The sequence below is a fragment of the Tamandua tetradactyla genome, chromosome 4 (assembly GCF_023851605.1).
Source record: "Tamandua tetradactyla isolate mTamTet1 chromosome 4, mTamTet1.pri, whole genome shotgun sequence".
Lineage (NCBI taxonomy): Eukaryota > Metazoa > Chordata > Mammalia > Pilosa > Myrmecophagidae > Tamandua > Tamandua tetradactyla.
The window spans coordinates 141397420-141418885 of NC_135330.1; the positions used below are offsets into that span (position 1 = coordinate 141397420).

General features: G+C 36.7%; 1 protein-coding gene across 5 annotated transcripts in view; it reads right to left on the minus strand.

Annotated features, from left to right (window-relative positions):
- KLF12 (KLF transcription factor 12) overlaps positions 1-21466 on the minus strand; it is a 483475-nt gene that overhangs the window by 268546 nt on the left and 193463 nt on the right. For all 5 annotated transcript variants that reach the window (XM_077158427.1, XM_077158426.1, XM_077158429.1 and 2 more), the window contains one exon: positions 14231-14320. In XM_077158427.1, the coding sequence (XP_077014542.1) occupies positions 14231-14320 (90 nt within the window). The remainder of the gene's footprint in view (positions 1-14230; positions 14321-21466) is intronic.

Genomic DNA, 21466 nt, shown 5'->3' on the forward strand with positions numbered 1-21466 from the left:
CTGCCTTTACAAAATGGGATTAGGATTAAAACATGGCTTTTCTAGGGTACATACATCATTTCAAACAGCTCAGTGACTTCCTCTGTTTCTGTGTTTTCTCACTGTTTTCAGTGTGGCATTCTCTCTCAGTTTCTCTGGCTTTTCGCTCTCAGCTTTTCCAAATTTCATTTCTTGTAAAAGGATTAAGACCCATGGAGGCATGCCTCAACCGACATAACCTAATCAAAGGTCCCACCCACACTAGGTCTATAGCCGCAGGAACGGATTTGCTTTAAGAAAATGATCTTTTCTGAGGTACATACAGCTTCAAACTACCACAGTATTTAACTCCTTTATCGTCCCACAAACCCCATGAGGTACATACTATTATAGCTCCCACTTTCCAGGTGCAGAAATCAAGACAGAAATTGCTCAGGTTATGGAAAAATTGACAGAACTGGTACTAAATTTAGGTAGTGTAGCTCCAGAGTCCACACACTCTGCCTCAAAGTGTCACTGAGGTAAGATCCAGTATATTTAGGCAGAAAAGGGTGTGTATCTCAGTGTATTAGTTGAAAATAACAAAATCAACTTTAATTTAGGTGAAGAGAGATTCTGAAAAGATACCAGAGAGTTCACAAAATCTCTCGGAGGGTGAGGGTACCAGGCAAAGCCCAGCCATGCTTCGGATCAATTCCAGGGCTGCTGCCTTCCAGCACTTGATGCCCAAAAGTCTGCTACGGTCTCCTCAGAAGAGTCAGAAGTCCCTGCCACCCATGCTTGTCCAGAGAGCCATCTTTCCATGCTCAGATATCCTTCTCACGGGTTTTGCAATTGCTTGGCATCCAGCCTATCCCCTAGCTGCAAGAGAAACTAGGAAATATAAGGGGTTTTAAGATCCTATCTTGGAAAGATAGGAATCACAATATGAGAAGTTTAACAAAATGTCAAAATGGTAAACAAAGGATGTTAGGCAGCCTGAGAAGTTTTAGGAAATAATGTCAGCTACATAAAATAAGGTTAGATCATGTAGTTTTAACTGTACCTCACTTGGAAGCATTTTTCTCTTGCCAACATAGGCCTCAGGTCTCATTATAGCAAGACATTTTCCCAGTTATAATGTAAAGATGCATGTAATCCAAAAACTGCGAATATCAGCTACTTGGTAACTATTTTTCAACTATTTCAAAATGTTATAGCATAACAGTATGCTTCATTTATCCCTTAAGAAAAAAAAAGCTATTAATTTAGGAAACTAGCTGCATTATACTTCTCTTATATACTTGTAAAGAACATTATCCAAGACAATGGAATTTTTAAAATTTAAATGGTAGTAATAGAATTTTACTTTTGTGGAATTAAAAGGGTAAAACAAAACACTAAATATGCACAAGAAAAGGTGTTTTTAAATTTGAAAAATAGTTATTTTTTCAACCATTATTACTTTAACTATTATAATTATTTTTATACCATTACTCCTTTCACTATCCTTAAACATATATGTTTTTCAATAACAGTACAAATGCTTTCCACTATAAAAATTATCTTTGGTTCTTTATATTTAAGGAAAGATAGCTATATGTGATAAGATGCAATATTTCTAAGTAGTGGACAAAAAAATCCAAGAATACAGAATTAAAGCTACCTATTACAAAATGACAACAATGGGTAAAAGGCAGTTCATTTTTAAAAAGCATAATATCAATATATAGTATTTTTTTCCGTGTAAGAATATAGATTGGACTACCATTTTCTCCCCTGATAATGGGTACAGTGGGGTCTTATAAAACAGCATAACTTTGGAACATCATTAAAGTTAAATCTTTTTTTACTGTCATGTTGAATTGGAGGTATATTTTAGTTTACAAATGCAAAATATTTTAGATTACGTAATTAGGCACAAAGGCACATAGTTACAAGAGCAGTTGCTTTTCACTGATCAGTTAATATATATGTAACAATTATAAGAGCAGCTGCTTTTCACTGATCAGTCAATATACTGTATATGTACTCTGCTAAGCATTATGTATATAATGTCATTTTCCTAGCTGAATCCTTTGAACATTTCACTGTATGCGAATTTAAATAAAAAGGAAAATATTTGACATCCTTCTCAGAAACATCTTTAGAGTTCAAATACACTGCACGGAAATGTGAATATACCCAAGGAAAATAATCCAAAAAGGATTAAAGTAAAATCTCCACTTATATGTATTTATGAAAATGTCAATGTAGAAATCAGAAGCCACTGTGGCCAATAAAATTAAGGAGAAAAAAGAGCAAATAACAGCATGCAGTCATGCTATGTGAGTGGCTAGAGATTGTATCTATTTTATGGTTTAATAACACAATAGACATTAAGGATTTTGCCATATTATTTATTTAACACATTAATAATGTCTATGAAAATAATGCTGCTTTGCAAGAGTTGATGACAAAAAATTTCCAGTAATAAATGCAAGTCTGTAATGAGTACACTACTGATCAGGGGACAAATATATGATCTTATACTGAGGAGTTCACATTTATGTGCCTGAAATCAATATTCTGACTTTCAGGTCTCTAATATACCAGTAGCTACCACATTGTTCACAGAAAATACTTTGCCTCTTTATTTTCTCAGTAAATACAGTACTATGTTGATGATCCATTTTTAAGGCCATTATGTGAACTGTGTAACAACATAGGAAGTGATGCAGGAAACCTGTTCTACTACATAATTTTAGCTGACTTAGCCAAGGATGGTTAGAGGTTTTGAACCAACAGTTGCATTAATTTCTTTCCAATTAGAAAAAAAAAGTTTATACTCAAGAGTTAAAAAAAGAAAAACAATGTTTTTGCTTGTCTTAATTTTAAAGAATAACATTGTCGTATTTAGTCGACATAGGTTTTAAGAATGAATAATCTCAATAATTATTTATCTTCATGGCTTTACTGAAAAAGATGTAATTATTTATGACAAGAATACAGCAAAGAAATTGAAGTTTGAGAGAACTGGCTTATGAGGCATCTGTGCATCACAATTCTTTCTTAATGAATGAGAAGTATGTATTTCTTTACTAAGAAAATATTTTGACAGTACTTCCCGAGGACAACAGGATTATAGAGAATTTCATTCTTACATATGCCACAGACAAGATCACTTGGCAAGATGTTAAACTTATCAAAATTTCCATCCAGTCGAATGTGTCGTGGTGGCATATTGTAAATTTTCCTGTGTGTTGCCTCTGAGATAACTTGTAAAGCAATAAAGAAAAAAAAAAAAAGAAAAGCTGACAGCTTTACATCACTACATATTTATGAAATTCCACGTTCTCAAAATACTATGACAGAGAGGTTTTCTAGAAGCTGCATCTAATATGTGGTGTCAGCTCTGTTCAATTCCACTTATGTCTGAAACTGACAGACATGGTAAAATAGTGCTTTACCCATGTGACTATCAGGGAAAAAATTTTTGTTCACTTTTATTTATTGTTAAGTAATTGAAAACAGTATTATATATTAACATAAATATATGGAGTAAAACATTTTTAAAATCCTATGAAATTAAGAAAAAAGATTTTTAAAAATTTCACACTTCACTCAGGACACTTCGCATGACAACCTCTGAACCTCTGTGATATCTTGTTTTTATTGGGGTACTGAACTAAAACTTTCATAAAAACTTCATGAAATCCTTCCTAAGCATTAAAAGTATAGAGGGAATTAGTTTACACTGATCATTTTCAATGTGATAAATTAGTTATAGTCACTACCAAGATTATGCTACAAAGACAGCTTGAAATAGTGAAAAGATTATTACATAAAAGTCTGGACTCCAGTTCTGTTTCTGATATTTACTAGTTGTGTGACCTTAGATGCACAATACTTCTGTCAATTCATTTACTATGGAGTATATTAGCCAGGGTTTCCTAGGCAAACAGAAACAAGAGATATCTGTAAAGAGTTTGAGATTTCACTGAAGTGCCTCAAGAAATGTGGGGATGCAAGAGTCCAAATTTCATAGGGCTGGCTGCAAGCTGGCAACTCCGACAAAGGTCTTCAATGAATTCCCAGGAAAGGCTGGCTGGTTGAAGCAGAGACAAAAGTTCCATCTTCTGCCTGCTGAAGTCATCACCTCTTCCTTAAGAGCCTCCAACTGAACTGGATTAAATGTCTCTTATTGTAGAAGACACTCCCCTTAGTTGATCAAAGATGTAATCAGGCACAGATCCATCAAATAACTGATGATTTAAATCCACAAAATGTCCTCGCAGTAACAGGCCAGTGCTTACTTGGCCAGACAACTGGGCGCCATCACCTGGCCAAGTTGACATATGAACCTAACCATCCCATGGGGATAATTACGTCTACTCAGATGGGTTTAATAAGGTATGTAAACATTTGGGACTGTTACCTTCTCTTAATAACTACCCCCTTTATCATTATGAAAGTCCCTGTTATTCCTGTTATGAAGTCTAACCTGATATTTACATCGGTCCTACAATTGTGTTCTGTTTTGTTTAGTGGTTGTAGGATTTTTCTATCCTTTTATTTTAACCTGTGTTGTTCTACTTAAAGATTTTTTATAGATAGCATACTATCTATAGATTTCCTTTTATTTCAAATCTGGCAATCTAATCTTTTAATTGGGAGTGCTTAAACCCTTTGCATTTCGCACTATCAATATGGATGGGTTTAAATCTACCATCTTTCTATTTGTTTTCTATTTCTCCTATCTTTTTTTTTTTTTTCTCCAATTTTCCTCTTTGGGACCAATAAAGGTTTTTTCTTGCTTATTTGTTTTGTAGTGATTCTAGATCACCTCCACTATTGGTTTATTTTCTTTTTGTTGTTGTTTGTTTTGTACTTTATTAAAAAATTTTTTGTGGAATGTTATACAAAATGAAAGATATATGATATATATTTTATATATGTATGTATTTACATACATACACATATAAAGTCCAAGGAAAAAAAAAAAGAGTACACATTGCTCATCACTCAGATTAAGTAGAAATTGCTTATCTTTGAATACTGTGTGCCCCTCTCTCATATTCCCATCTCTCTCCATAGAAGCGCCACTATCCTAAGTTGTATGTTTAGGATTCCTTTACTTTTCTTTACACTTTAATCATCTTTCCACCATTGGTTTATTAACTATACCAGCTGTTTTATTTTGCATGTGTGGTACTGTTCTAAGATTGATAATATACATCTTTAAATTACCACACTCTATCTTCAAATAATACTCTAATACAAGTAAAATAATACTCAAATAGAAGAACCCTACAACAGTCAACCCCTTTTCATTCCCCCACTCTCTGATATTACACCTTTTGATTCTACACATTTTATAAACCCCATAATGTACTGTTATTTTCCCTGTAAGCACTCAATTTTCTTTTAAAAAGTTTTTTTTTATTTTTAAATCTTTTATATTTATCCATATATTTACTATTTAAAGGGCTCTTCATTTCTTTGAGTTTAGATCCAGGTTTCTTTCTGGCATTCCTGAAGAGCTTCTTTTCTTCTCTCTTGAATGATTTCCAACAAGAAGTCTTATTTCCGTCCCTCTTTATGTATACTTTCTTTCCCTTAGACTGCTTTTAAAACTTTTCATCATGTTTCAGTAATTTGATCATTTACTTGGGTTTCATTGGGCTTCTAGGGCCTGTGGTTTCATAAATGTAGACAGTTTTCAGCTGCTCTTATTTCTTATTTCCTTTTTTTTTTGGTCCCCCCTCCTGAGACTCCAATTACATATAAGTTAGTCTACGAGATATTACTCCACAGCTCCCAAGGCTCTATTCTTTTTTTTTCAGTCATTTTTTTCTCTTTGTGCTTTATATTTCAGATAGTTTCCATTGTTGTTATTCACAGCCATTGGATCTCTTTTTATTTTTCTTTCTTTTTTATTGTCAAATATTTTCATCTGTGGGTATTTCACTTTTTATCTTTTTATATCTTTCATTTCTCTATTTAGTATTTTCATGTTTTCCTTCAGATCTTTCAACATATTTATATACGATATATGACAGTTCATTTACGGTCCTTGCTTACTAACACATTATTTCTGCTATTGCTGGGTATGTTTCTATTGACTGATTTTTCTCATCGGGTTAAGAGTTATATTTCCCTTTACTTTGTATGCTTGGTAATTTTCTATTGGATGCCAGACATTGTGACTTTTACTTTGTTGAAGGCTAGATTTTGTTATATTTTTTCAACGTGTTGGATTTTGTTCTGGCACACAGTTCAATGACTTGACGATCAGTTTGATTCTTTCAAGGCTTGCTTTTAAGGTTCCGTATGACAGGCCCAGACCAGACTTTATTTCAGGACTAATTTAGCATCACTGCTAAGCTCGACTCTTTCACGATCTCTACCCAACGTCCCATGGGTGGAAGACATCTCTCTGCTCTGAACTGTGTGAACTTTATATGAGCTTCAGGAACTTTTCAGCCTATTCCCTCCTTGTTGTTCTTCCCTTGCCTTCCTCATTCCCAAAGGCAGATAAGTACTCAGGCAAACCCTTAAAAGGACCCTCTACAGAGCTTTCTCCTTGCACTGCTCGCTTCTCTCTGGAATTCTTCCCCTTAAAAATTATTTGGGCGAAGGCCTCTCCATATTTCAATCACTTTCTGAATAACTCAGTATGACTACAGGCTCTTTTTGGATCCCTCTTCCCTGCCTTAAGTCTTGCAAACTTTCTCCAAGCAGTAAGCTGTGGTAATCACAGGGTTCAACCACCTTTCTGTCCTTCTTATAAGGATCGCAGTACTTAACTGCATTTTCTCTAATACATAAAATATATTTCATACAGTTAATCCACAATGGTCATATAGTTAGTCCTCAAAGGATTAATTGATATCTTTTTGTGATAGTAAACTTTGAATTGGAATGCAAACGTTAGCACAAGAAAACACACCTAGATAGAGAAAGACATATTCTTTTGTGGTTCAGAATTTTTTTTTTATTCTAACACAATAAATACTAGGTGGAGTAGGACACAATAATACATAAGCTCAAACAAGGAAACACTAATTTACCTAAAATCAAAATCCCCAAATTATTCACAACATGAGAGGCCTTTAAGAATTATTCCTTTTTATAAAGTATTGACCCTATAAAAATGCAAATAACCCTTGGAAAGACAGCATTTTATGTCCCCATCAATTAATGAGACTGCAGTTAGAGCTGGTCATTTGTCGGTCCCTTGAACAATCACAGTGCAATCAGACTGCAGGTGTGCCTGAACTGTGGTAGCAGGGGAATAAGCTGGAGGAGCGAGTAGATCGCTAAAGGGAAGGAAGGGGGGCAGAATTATCAACTTCAGAGCTCTGCCCAGGGCAGGCCCTGAGGGAGAAGATTTGTCTGCCTGTTATATTTCCCGTGGGTACTATCTGTAATTACTATCACAGCTCATTGATTTTCAATTCTTTCTATTAATACATTTATTGGCCATTCTGACATTATTAAAATCAGTCTAACTCTTTGCTTCTTTAAGGGTAGAATATTTCTTCCCTAAAATATGAGTTTTACAAGCGAAAAAATTTTTTTTCTGCTTTAAAAAAAACGGGCTTCTCATATTAGCAACAGCACGGCTCCTGCATATGTTTTCCTTTGAAGTCAGGTAGTGACATGTGAAGATTTCACACAGATCAAAAGACCTCAAGCAGCAGGTCATCAGAGAATATTAAATGATAAGCAAATTCATATTTCCAAGATAATTCCGCGAATTTATTAACAATGTTGGACCCTGTTCCCCAGTAGGGGAGGTAATAATGAGGCCTTGTTAAAGGGTAATGCAAGTGGCATTTTTATGCCTTTTTTTCACTTCTGATAAAGTCATTAAAATAACAGTCTTACTAAGCCTTATCACATTTACATTAAACTTTTACGTAAATTTCAACATAGTGGTTCATTGAGGGAAAAAAGTCAGATTTGTTGTTGTTTTTCCTAATGAGGTTGTGTTTCAATGTAATAACCTGTCTTTAATAAGTATTCCGTAACACATTTCTAAATATGGCTACAATACTTGCACCCATCCGTATTTCTTTTACTAAGCCTAAGAATTCAGTTCTTTCCAAAATAGCACCTGGCTCAAAATCTTCTTAATTCTACAGTGTGACAAACTGGCTCACACAATAAAAAAGCCTCTAAATTCGTCAATATTTACTGAACCCTGCCTATGCTTAAGCTCTTGTGCTAGGCTGATGAGAAATAATGAGCAACATACAGCATAAGCTCCCTTCTTAAGGAATTTACAATCTATCGCTGGCTTAATGCTACTAATCTGCTCTTTGTGATATACAAATATTCTCAATACCTGTTAGGAATGTTCTGCAGGATGGTTTGCAAAAGTTACTTTGCTTTAAGGGAAAACACCAAGTCTCTGTCATTCTCCTTTGTCCTAAACCTAAAATTAGGAAGCTTATAGGGATTTCTTTGATTGACCAGGACTGTCATTTTCTGCTAGTAAGACACATAATACACAATTGAATCTATACCTTCTAACACTATACCTGCACTGTTCCCAGCTGCATGGCAAGGAGCTTTAAGCTCTCTCTTTCAATGGTAGTGTCCGGGGTCTTTCACCATTAAATTGCTAACAGTATATAGAGAGCACTGAACGTTGGCCAAACAACTAATCTCTTTCCCTCTCTCTGCCACGCTGCGGCCACTAGACTCGACCTCCAGGCCTACCGGTTAGAATCGCACCTGCTTCTAAAGGGACGAGAGAGGCAGGGTAAGCAGGGGCTCCGATGCTGCAGTGGCTGGTGTGGGGCCCAGGTCAGCTCCTTCCCGATCTGTGGTTGATCCCTCCAGCCTTAAAACGGTGAGGGGGTCGGAGTGAGCAATGTGTCTCTTATGTCTCCCTCTAAAGTCTATGCACTTATGTAAAATTTTTACTTTCAGAGAGTACTTCTAACTTTTTATTTTAAAGAATTTCAAACGTACGGAAAAGTAGGCACAACAGTTAAACTCTCACGTACGCCTCACCCAGCTTCAATAATTACGGACTTATTGCCATTCGTGTCTCAGCTCTATTCCCATCCACTCCCCTATCCTATACTATCTTGAAGCAAAACCCATACATTTGATCATTTCACTTGTAAATGTTTTCATATCTTCAAAGCCCATGAACTCGGAACAGGAAAAGTCTTGTCTCCCACAGCCCCATTGAACAGATGAGGAGAGAGAGGCCTGGAGATGCAACATAACTTTCCAACTTCATTCAAACCCGTGAACATCAGGGCCAGGAATAAAATCACGTTTTACGGCTTTGAGGCAAGTACCTTTCTCTACACACACCTTCTCTCTCAGTGTAACAGTGCTAGCACTCTTCCTCCTGCTTAGGCCTTTCCTTAATAACCTGATAGAACATCCAAAGGCTGACAGTATTTGGGTAGCTCGTATAACAGCAGGGCTCAAGAACCAAAAGTCACAGACAAAGTCATTCAAACACTTCTTGCTGTGTCCCTGAAATGTATCACAAGAGCACGTGCCCTTCCTATGGACTGCTTAGCAGCATGGGCTATACTACTGACAAAAATCAAGAAAACAGAAGATTCATTTCAGGAGACTGCAACAATAGCCTACTTAGGAATTAGGAAACTGGGAGAGCACACCACACAGAAGGCACACTGTGTCCGAGTCAGTACGCCTCCCCACTTCACCTGTTCCACGTGGCTGTAAAATAAGGCCCTCCACCACCAGCCAGAATCTGTATTTGCAATATTTATCATTTTGATTTCTATGTTCATAACAACAAGATGATATAGGCAGTACAGGTTTACAACTAGCGATTGTTTGGTTTTATGTTTTTCATCATGACAGTTACAGTGCACAGACAAGTTTAATAAATCATGTGCCAGGAACTGTAAGAGAATGACAAGAAATTTGCCCTCTAAGAACTTACAATCTGATTGAAGACACATGACCCCCCCATTTCCACCCACACCATTGAAGCTATTAGGAGGATGAGGCAAGGCAGCCAGTTTTGTTCAGAGAAGAGAGAAAGTGAAATGGTTAACTTAGGCCTGTTCCACAGTCTTTCTTTAAGGTCTGAAATGTACTCAGTGAGTCCTGAATTCTTCAGAGCTGGGGGGGAATAGGGGGAAGGCGGGGGGTGGGAACGGATGGACATGCGGACACCAGCTGATGGCAGAAAACCTAAGGGATTATATATAGCAAGCAGAAAAGAACTAACATATGCCTTCATGATACTCTAAAACAGAATTTCCATGCAGAGTAGCATATCTTTAAAATGCTGCCTGCAGCCTGAAAGACAGATTCATTTTCTTCCCCCAAAGGCTTCAAGTTAATGTCTGCGTCCTGAAGATATTCTCAATTCTAAGGTTTCCCAGTGCGATCAGATTCTAGACAATGTACCAATATCAGGTTTTCTCATTCACTGTTGTGTCACATACCCATGTTTCTGTAACATTTTGTTCATTGTAACATGCCTCATATTTATTAAAAGTCCACAATCACACAAGACTATTTTCATGTCACCAATATGTTTACATTTTCTTATGACAAACCAAACGCCAATTAGCCTTTAAAAGTAAATGAGGAGGGACTCGTGTAAGGTTGAAGTCAAGACAATTTCAAAATTCTAGCACTCCTTCTCTAGAAACGGTTCTGAGATTCTGAAATTAGACAGTATATGCCACCCCCTCTATCATCTCCAATGACTAATCCAATAAAGTGGCCAAAACTGAAGTGCACTGAAATTCTAGATATTATTGCTAATTTTAAAGAACAGTTGATTTAATGTATCACAAAATGTTAAATACAAATTGTTACAGCCTATAGAGACTTGGTTCTTAATACATTTCATTAGGCTACTATTCTCTAAGTCTTACTATAAAAAAGAATGAAATGTACCATCATATATTTAAGAAGAACATACCAAAGTAAAGAAAAAATTAAAGCTTCCATTTATCTCCTACCTGTACTATCTAAATTAAGGTTAAAATACCTACATGAGCTCCATTTACAAGAAGGAAGATTGATTTTAATGAACAGGCATTAAGTAAAACCAACAAACAGACAATTTTTCTTCTTTCTGTTTAACAACAAAAAATGCTTTCTATAAATAATGTGATGTGGGGTTTCTTATTTACACTGTAAAACCTCACGGAATATTGGCTTTTGTTTTTTGTGTGCACCTGAATCTTTCATGCAAACCTTACCTTAAAACTGAAAAATGATATTGAAAGGGAAAGAACTGTGAGAATGTTGCTAAAGAGTGACAGGACTTGAAATAACAATGTATTTTCCTGGTTCTGACAAGGGTCTAGGTTATATTTTTTCTGACCAGTTTTGTACTTTTTTTTCCTTTTTGCCAATATGGATAGCTTGAGGAGATTTATTGCTATTCAACTCAAATAAGGAATTGTTAAATAAAAGCAACATTGTCAAATGCAGACTGCTTTTTTTTTTCCCCCATCAGCAATGGAAAACAGGTTATCCTCTCTGAATGAGATTTTATGATCTATATGATTTGCCAAGCATGGGTTGTGCAGACATTTATTTTATTAACCTCAAGATAATGCATCAAGATAAATGGCCACTTCACACCTATTTGAATGGTTATTATTTTAAAAATGGAAAATAAGGCATGTTGACGAGAATGTGGAGAAAGTGGAATACTAATACATCGCAGGTGGGAATGTAAAATGGTACGGCCACTATGAGAACAGTTTAACACTTGTTCAAAAAGTTAAACATAGAGTTACCACATGACCCAGCAATTCCACTCCCAAGAATGAAAACAGGGACTCAAATAGGCGCGTGCACACCACTATTCACTGCAGAGCTCTCTACAATAACTGAAAGATGCAAATAACCCAAATGTCCACCAACATGAACAGATAACAACATGTGGCACATATTCACGCAATGGAATATTATTCAGCCATAGAAAGAAACAAAGTGCTGCCACATGTGACAACTTCAACAAACCTTACAAACATTATGCTAAGTGAAAAAAGCCAGACCAAAAATAAAAGACAAATATTATATGATTCCACTTACATGAAATTTCTAGAATAAACAAATTTATAGAAACAGAGAGTCAGTTAGTAGCCTCCAGGGAGTGAGGGGATGGGGAGTTATTATTTAATGGGTGTAGGGTTTCTGTGGTAGGTGTTGAAAAAGCTTTGTCAATGGACGGTGATGACAGTAGCATAACATTGTAAGTGTAGTTAATGCCACTCAACTGTATACTTAAAATGGTTCAATTGGCAAAATTTATGTTTCATATGTATATATTTATACATGTGTATATTATATAATATATAGAGAACAAAAATAAATTTAAATAAAGAAATGAATTAAGAAAACAGACCTCCAAAGAGATAAAACAAATCCTTCCTATAGCTATTCGGTAGAGGTAAAAGTACCTAGATAGTCTGAAGGCTATATGGAGTTTAATGAGACAGGTTAGAAAATCCAGGTGCACACACGGCTTTTTCTAAATGTCCGTCTATACTGAACAAACAACATTATTAATCGCCACACAGTCTCTTCTTTCATAATGCTCTATTACCTAAGTCCTGGGCTGAGTCTACATGCGTCAGCCTTATGTCACGCACAGAACATGTGGCTGACATATTCAGCGGAATTCATTTCAAAGCTAGAACAATCAACAGTGATCATAAAAAAGGCATGACATCATCTGCCATGATGGAGATCTGTTTCAAACAGATTTACATCCAAGAGGAGAAAGATATATTTAGAGACCATATACCCTGTCGCAGAACCCTCAGAAAGAGGGAAGTTATTAAAGACCCTGATTTAAACACTGTCCCCCCACCCGTCCCCTTAGATGTCCTCCTTGGGAAATCCCATTGGCACATCAGTTGTAGTGAATTAAAATAGTATGGGGCTTGTCCACACCACTGGGATGCCTCAGCATCTTAAGACCCTGTTGTTTAATGTCTGTCAGTGACTACCCCAATACCTGTTTTATACAAGATAAACAGCTTTTCCCTCTCTTCCCCACATCTTATCTTTGTTCATGCACCTGCAGAAGTCAAACGCAAACCCCCCAATCCCAACTCTTGCTTGACCAACTATACAGCTCCTCCCATGCACCACTGAAAATGCAGAGTCCCCTGGACCACTGCGCACCTCCTGCTCCCCAGCTGCTCAGGTGAGCCTCCACTCCGCAGGTGTGTCCCTGTGAGCCTGCTGCTCTTTTCTGCTCCCGGACCTACGAGTACTAATAAACTTTTCCTTCTTGCCTCTCTGCTACACCTGACTTTCCATGTAAAGACTGTTTCAATAATACAGCAGTATCCTAATGCCCTGATTGGGATCACAGCTCATCCACACTGATTTTTGTACTATGAGATTTTATTCACACTTAATATTTATTCTGTCCAACTGCAAAACAATGGTAATTTTTAGTTCTGATTTTCTGAGTAAGAGCTATATTTATAAGGTTACTTTCATATATTTATTTGATTTATGACCTTTTCTCAGATGCCTGTGCTGCCTCGACGAAGGTTATTTGATGAGATGTGCAGCCAGTGTGCAATCAGCACATGGGCAGGTCCTCCTCCCTTTGAACATAAAGCCATCAGCAGACACTGCGAGCAGTCATGCTCTTCTTATTTTCATCTTAACTAGTGATGCTAAAATAGTTAGCAATTATGAAATCCCCTAAATCCGTTTAAACAATCTCTCTGTCCTCTGAGTCTTTTTATTTTTCAGTAGCCATGAATTAATCTTTCTTGCGCTTTTATGAACTTTCCAAATTCACTGACTTCAAATCCATCAACTCTCTTCTTAGACTTCACAGAATAAAAAAGGGTAAATAAAAATGTCAAAAGAGAAATCCATTCAATAAACAATAACGGTCCAATACTTGTTCTTTGTCATTTCTTCACTTAAAAGGATCCAAGCTTTTTTGACATTGAGATTATATTCCCATCTTATTTTTTTAATACTTCTTTGTTTGGGATTTTTATTATTTTTTCAAAACGTTCACCAATTTGAATATAGATATATGGTTCAAAGGTCCCTATGCCTTCTTAATCTCAGGAGGCTAACCCTTCCATATGAGAAACATCTGAATTTGCAAATGAGTGAGAATCAACCACAGTCTGACATGATTTTTGCTTGAGAGACAAACACTTAAACAAGGGCAAAATAATAAGTGATCTGCAAACCTCAGGATGTTCTGGGAATGCCTGCCATTATGATAAAGAAAAGAAGAGGTGTGTGGAGACATAGTTTGGAAACCTCTGCTTACCCCTTGTTCAGATTCCAACAGCTCTGTTTTGACTCTGACTGCCGGCATCCCATCAAGCATTAACATTCTGTTCTCAAAGGTGTTGATATTCTGAGAATGGAAAAAGAGAGGGACTTCAGCTATAAAACATTCAAACAAGGACATCTGGTAGACACTTCCTTCATTATAGTACATTTAGCACTGCTAACCTAATTTTTTAACAATGCGGTACAATTAAATGAGAATATCACCATACCAATTACCCTACTAATCTGAACTTTCATTTGAAGTAATGACCAGGAAGGTGAATTAATCAGTTGGATTCTTTGACCTCTGGGTTGGAGGTCAGACTGTAATAAACTGGAGTATGGAAACCATACATTAATTTATATGGAGCTAGAAAAAATGCATACTTTTTTTTAATAGAGGAAGGAAATGTAAGTCAGGTTTTTCACTTTCCCTTAGTTCTGGTGATTGCACTGTTTACAGAAATCCACAAAAGAGAAAACCCAATGAAAAAAACATAATTTGTATACTGTCATGCAATTATCAATGTCTACATACATTTTAAAACAAGATAATATATTGTTAGTTATACTGAATTTTGATATCATGGCAATTCTGATGAAATGAAAATTTCTGTATATCAATCCCCAAACATCAAATATTTTAAAAATGATTAACATGAGTACTTTGAAAATTACTGCTTTTTTTCTTTCTTCACCTCGTATGTTATATTATACAATAAAGATTTTAAAAATAATAAAAAAGATTAATGTAAGTCTTGGAGTAAGAATGGGTTCTTAAGCTGAATTCATAACCAAAGAATGAATAAAAATCTGTTTTCAGTTCTGGTATACGTTTTGTTCAATGTACTACAACCTGAAAGGAAAACCTTATCTCTACTGCAGCTCAATAGGATTTCAAACCACATTTATAAAAAGATTAACTCAAGGTTATTTTCTACTAATTTTTACAGCTTTGGGGATTTTCTGAAGTCAATAACCTATGAAGGGAGCCAGAAAGTCATACATCAATGTTTGCTTAAGGCCAAAAATAGGCTCATATTTTAAAGCATGTTTACATTGCAAACGTTAATTTACACGACTAAATTTTACTAAACATATGCTTTTATAGTGATTACTTTTGGTCAGTTACAGAATGTAGCTACCTGATACCAAAGCAGAAAAATATCAGTTTCTAAATATTTTCCTACATGGTGACAAATGTTAACATATTTCTAAACCTTCAGATTTTTTTCTCTCATATGGTTCCTTTCCTACCAAATCAATTAACAACAAATCTCATTTCAACTAATACGCTTAATGTTTTTTTATTACCAAATAATACCAACAGAGTGCAGTATAGTGAAGCTCTAATTATTTCTCATATTTTCTAACCCTTCTTTTTGTTTAAGAAAAATACTCTAAAAAATAAAATTTGTAGGGCCTCATCACAAATATTTTCACTGAGAAAACAACCCTCATAAGAAAACAACAAATTTAACTCGAGTTAATAAATGAGCATTTAAAAATTCCATGCCCCCTACCGTATTAGGCAATTAAAAGAAGTAAACAAATTATTCTAATGCTCTTTCCTTGGAAAGGGATAACACTATAAAGATTGACAGGGTAATTTTTATTATTTTTATTTTTGCAGGAAAATTTTTTAAAATTTTGTTTTGCTTTTGACTTGGCCATATTTTTGAGGGATTTTACATTCGGAACTATGGTATTCATGACAAACTCAGTTAATTCGTTCCAAACTTGAAATCCTTTCATGGAGGCTTGTGGGTTGTTTACACGTAGGGCAGAGATCTCAAATCCTAACCTGTCACTGGCTTCTCTGGTTAGAAGCAGCCAGCCAGGCACAAGTCCCTGACTTTCACAGCAGCACCAGGAATCTACCCTAACAAAGCATCCCCTGGCTGCTTGGTTGCTAGACAATGAAGGATGAGCTGATACTGCTTTCTACCCCGGAGGAGGTCTTGCCAGATGAAAAAGAGAAGCCACCTTATACGGGAGACCCAAGCAAAGGAGGTGAAAAGACAAAGAGTGATTCTGGAAAGGCAGGTTTAATGAACTGTTAGAATTTGATTAGAGCCTAATGTCCCTTTTAGTGCTTTGTACCAATTTACAGCTGATATACTTTAACCATTTTCCCACTGGCTGTGATAAATTCATTAGTTTAAAAGATGCAAGCTAACCAGAATCCTTGAAGTTAAAGAACGGATAAATCACGAGAACCTGACTCAGTCCATGTTCCATTAAACACATTTAAATAGCACCTTATTTTCACGGTGGAGTTTTTGTTTTTCTTGAATAACTCTGCATGTGTTAAAGTCAGGCTGTACGTTTCAACTTTACATAAAAGAATAAACAAAAGACACATTCTTAAATTGTTCTTAAGAGATGAAGATGACCCGGGAACTATTTCTCGTCCCATGATTTTCCAGGATCACTCACAGCCACAACCGTAATAAACACCATAAATAACAATGTTCACAGCTAGAGAACTAAGCCTTAATGTTAGACTCCTTCATCTAGCACAGATTCAATCTGTACATGTGCCTGAAAGCTATACCGTTAACATATGTGAAATGTATTAATTTCTGCATTCATGATTCTAACTCTGTTTAGAAACAAGCATCACAGCATGTTCCAAACCATCCAAGAAGGAGTATGCAATCACACAGCATTGACAGTACAATCAGTGGGACAAACTACTGATAGATTTATGTGTCTAAACTCAGATCAGAAACACATAATCTCAGACGAATGTAAACTTTAAATATGCAATAGGAGCACATAATTTGGAGTGGCTGTCAAATACACCTTGCCATGATCTTAATCATAACACATCTGCTGTGGAATCAATAGTACAATTGATTCCCAAGAGACAAATAAAAATATACAGCCATCAATTTTGGTATCATGGTACTCCTTATATATTATGTCATAATATTTAAGGAAACTATACAACCATCAGAATTATAATTTATGCATATGAGTGTGTGTACATATATATATATATATCCAAACATGGGTGCACATGTACTATTAATTCACATAAAGTGAATTTTATCTATTAAAGCAAAATTTACCATCAAATTTGTTAGGTGGCTGTTGATTAATTCCAGGTTCACCAGATGAGAATGGTACGCTGGATATTCTAATTTACCAGGTAAGATTTGGCAACACAGTAGTCCAGCTAACAGTAGTTTCCCTAGCCAAAGGCCACATAAACACAACTGTCACTGAGTCCAACATCTCAATATATCCTGCACGGGACGTGCAGCTCAGAGAAGAGACCGATCCTCAGTGATCACAACTCACAAAAACAGAACAGGGGTGATTTGGCAGGTCAGCTACTATGATTTGCCCTCATATACCTACAACACAAGTATGTTCCTCTCCCTCCACCTATGGGTTATACAGTTTGCAAAATTAGAGTAACAGTCAACCAGTTAATATTCAATAGACCCATTTTTTTTTAAAGGATTCCTTTGATAAGCCAAAGATATCTACTGGCATTTGTTCTGCTCTTTTGGAGTATTGGATGATGTGTCAAGCCAGTCATGTGTCGGACTGTGATGTGTGACACAACTCACGTGTCAACTTCACTAGCTTACAGTGTCCAGCTGTTTGGTCAAGGAAGCCCTGGCCTGTTACTGCATAGGTTTACATCACTGTTCAGTTGATTGCATCAATGGCTGACTGCATCTACAATAAACAAGAGGTTCCTCTCAGCAATAAGAGGAATCTGCTCATGCGATTAGCTGGAGGTCTTAAAATGAGAACTTAAGATTTCAGAAGTTAGGACGAAGAACTTCTTCCTCATCTTAAGTCAACCAGCTTCTCCTGGGAAATACAACTTCACCTCATGGGATTTACTAGCTTGCAGTTTGCCCTACAGAGTTGGGACATCACAGATTTCAGAATGACCTTTTCTGAATTCCCAGCTTACAGCCTGCCCTACAGTTACATAGCCAACTCTTATAGTAAATCTCTAAATATTTATAAGTTAACTTATATATTAAAGTTAACTTTTTGTAGAGTAAGCAGGCAGAAAATTTATTCACTACATCTGTAAGAAGACATGCAGACACACATAGAAAAAGATGGACAGCAAGAGCTATTACGTATCCCAGTAAAGCCAGTTCTTTTAACCCTCATTCAAAATTACTGGTGGGATCTTTTCTCTTGTTTGCATGGAGATGTGATCTATCCAATCATGGGTGGTAACTTTTGATTAGATGGTTTTCCATGGGAGTGTGTCTCCACCCATTCAAGACGTGGTTGCTTACCGGAGTCCTTTAAGGGGGAAACATTTTGGAAAAAGCTTTAGCCCCATCAGAACCAAGAGAGCCCACACAATTGGAGACCTCTGGAGATGCATAAAGAAAACGCCGCTGGGGTGGTCACTGAAGAAGCCTGGAGAGAAAGCTAGCAGGACATCGCCATGTGCCCTTCCAGCTGAGAGAGGAACTGCCTTCCGGAACCAAGGTATCCTTCTCTAGATGTCATGACCTTAGAATTGTAGACTTGCAACTTAAATTTCTCTTTTTAAAAGTCATTCCTTTTCTGGTATATTGCATTCTGGCAGCTTTTGCAAACTAAAACATGGGCCATTTGCTTTTATAAATTGGTTTTACTTACTCCCCCTCCCCCTTGCTAGTTCAGGGCTTTTTCTATTACTCTCGCTTTTCCCCACGGCGGTACATGGTGGTAGAGAGTGCATTTGGGTGGGTTGGTTGGCTCCACCTTTTTTCATAGATGATTCACACAGGTGGGGTCACTTGCCTTTGGATGGATCAGCTGCCACTGGGTTCTTAAGTGGGTACTCACTGGGCAGGGTGTCTGTGCTGGACACCGTCCGTCCTGCCAACCTTGATAAAACATCCTTGTTCATGAGCTCTTTTTACAGTTTGTTTTTTCCTCTTCCCTCTTTCCCTGTTCTAGCCTGCTGCAAATTCTCCCTCAGAGAGTTCTTAATCTTAAGGGGTGCTCAAGGACAAATATCTGTCATCTATAGCTTCTTGAGGCTTATTCCTGCCTGACCAGGTGTACGAGTTTCGGTCTCATTTAAGTTGAGAGGGGGAGACTCCAGAAGGGCATTCAGAATGGCCGGAAACCTTTGCATTAACATGAGTTTGGAGTGAAAGGCTCCTAGTTTGGAAGAAATGAATCTGAAGAGAAGCTTAAAAAATGCAAAGTTCTATTAATAGCAAGACGAGGCTAGTGAGTGGGATTAGGGAAGAGGGAAGGAGAAACAGCCACCTTTCAGGTCTAAGTGTGAATCTTAGCTGGTCTGCTCGTTCTTGCTTAACTGGGGAATAAGAAGGCATATTTGCTAACTTAAAGGGTGCAGCAATGAAGCTTAGAAGGTGCCTGACTGGGCTGGTTTGGGTTGTCATATCCAGTATCAGCCCAATTATTCCCTTGAGAGATGTTAGTCTTACTATTTTTTTAATGGGTAGGGCAATGAATTACCACTATTTTTTTATTGGTAATGTAACCAAGAAATTAGGATTTGAGGGATGATTTTGATTACTGAATCATTATATAGATATTCCTTTTTGCTTCCTGGTATACTGGAGTAGGCAGAGGGAAATTCCCGAGATCTCTAAATTGTCATCAACCTGCCTTGATCTCTGATGATGATTGTATAGCCCTTATCTTCTGCCCGTGTTTGTAAAAACCTTGTGACTAACCTTCATTTCTACCCAGTGATCCAATTTTTCAACATTAGACTCTTATAATCACTAAAGACAGCCCCTAATGTATATTAATGAAGGGTCTTGGGTCCGCCCAGAACTAACCCACCCCAAGTCTGAAGTTATCTTGATGACCGAGACTGGATTTAACCAAAGCGGGCCCACTGGACATGCACAGCAGCTTAGCCTTTAACCTACAAGTCACCTATATGTCACTCCACCATTTTCTTACACACATTCTGTGACTAAGCATGTAATCAATCTGTGCATGTTCAATAATCAGATCACCTCTATATCACATCATCTGAGGCCACTGTGCTCATTATCCTAACCCTGCCCATCTTTTCTCTAATAAAACTATCACAATTACTGCAGTTCAGGCAGACAGATTTGGGGCCACTAGGCCAACTACTCTCCTACCATGTGCCTAGTATTAAACTCTGTCTTTGAAACCCCGGTGTCTTGGAATTGGTTCTTGAGCACGCTGGGTAAAGAACCCACGGCCTTTGTCTAGTAACAGTAAGAGAGCAACAGCATCATTTGCATGTTGCATATGGAGTAAGGCTGACTTTCAGAGCTGGAGAACTTTAAATCTGAGTCTTGGATGCTACACAGATATTTAATGTTCTAGGGAATTATTAGGCTTTACAAACAGCAAACCATCTCAGAATTTAGAAAAAAATTAGTTAAAGCAGGAGTAAATGTGATTGCAGTAAGAGTTTGCACTTAAAGCTTTAATTTTACTTTTATTATATATAATTAATTTTGGTTTTATATATATACATATAATTATATTCATATGTATGTGTGTGTGTGTGTATGTATGTATATATCAGTTCTGTTTGTTCTGTTTCTCTTGTGGAAGCATGCCAACTGGTGAAAAGTCTCATCCTGTTGATACCTTTTCCTATAGAAAAAGCAACAGAATCAGATTACAGGGAAATTAGGTTTTTGCATAAGAAAGTCTTAGAAACATCAACCTCTTCCCTTACCGGACTCACTTCAATGAGAACAACAAAACCAACAATAGCAAATTTTTTAAAGCTCTTACTATAGATGTGCTGGTTCAATCAACAGGTCATTTCTATGGAGAAAACAACAGCTTGATGCAAACACCAAAACCTGGGCTGCGAAACTAGAGAATCAGTGAATTCCTCCCTCTCTTTAAGGATAAGGGTCAAAAAACTTAATTGATTGGAATGATGCTTAGGGAATGGTTTCAGTTATCCAATGCTGTACAACAAACCACCCCAGAAATTAGTGGCATAAAACAACAATTGTTATATTACTATTTTGGTAACAAATATAACACCTAATATTTGTATATTTACTATGTGCCAGACAGACCCAGTGCTAAGAACTGTACATAGATACCCAATCCTCACAGTCATCAACAAGTAGATTTTATATTATCTTCAGATGTGGAATCTGAGACAGAAAGGTTAATTAAATTGCCCAAGATCACATACTTAGTAAGCCACACAGCTGTGGTCCAAACCCAGTGAGTCTGACCCCAGGCTGAGCTCCTAACCACATATAAA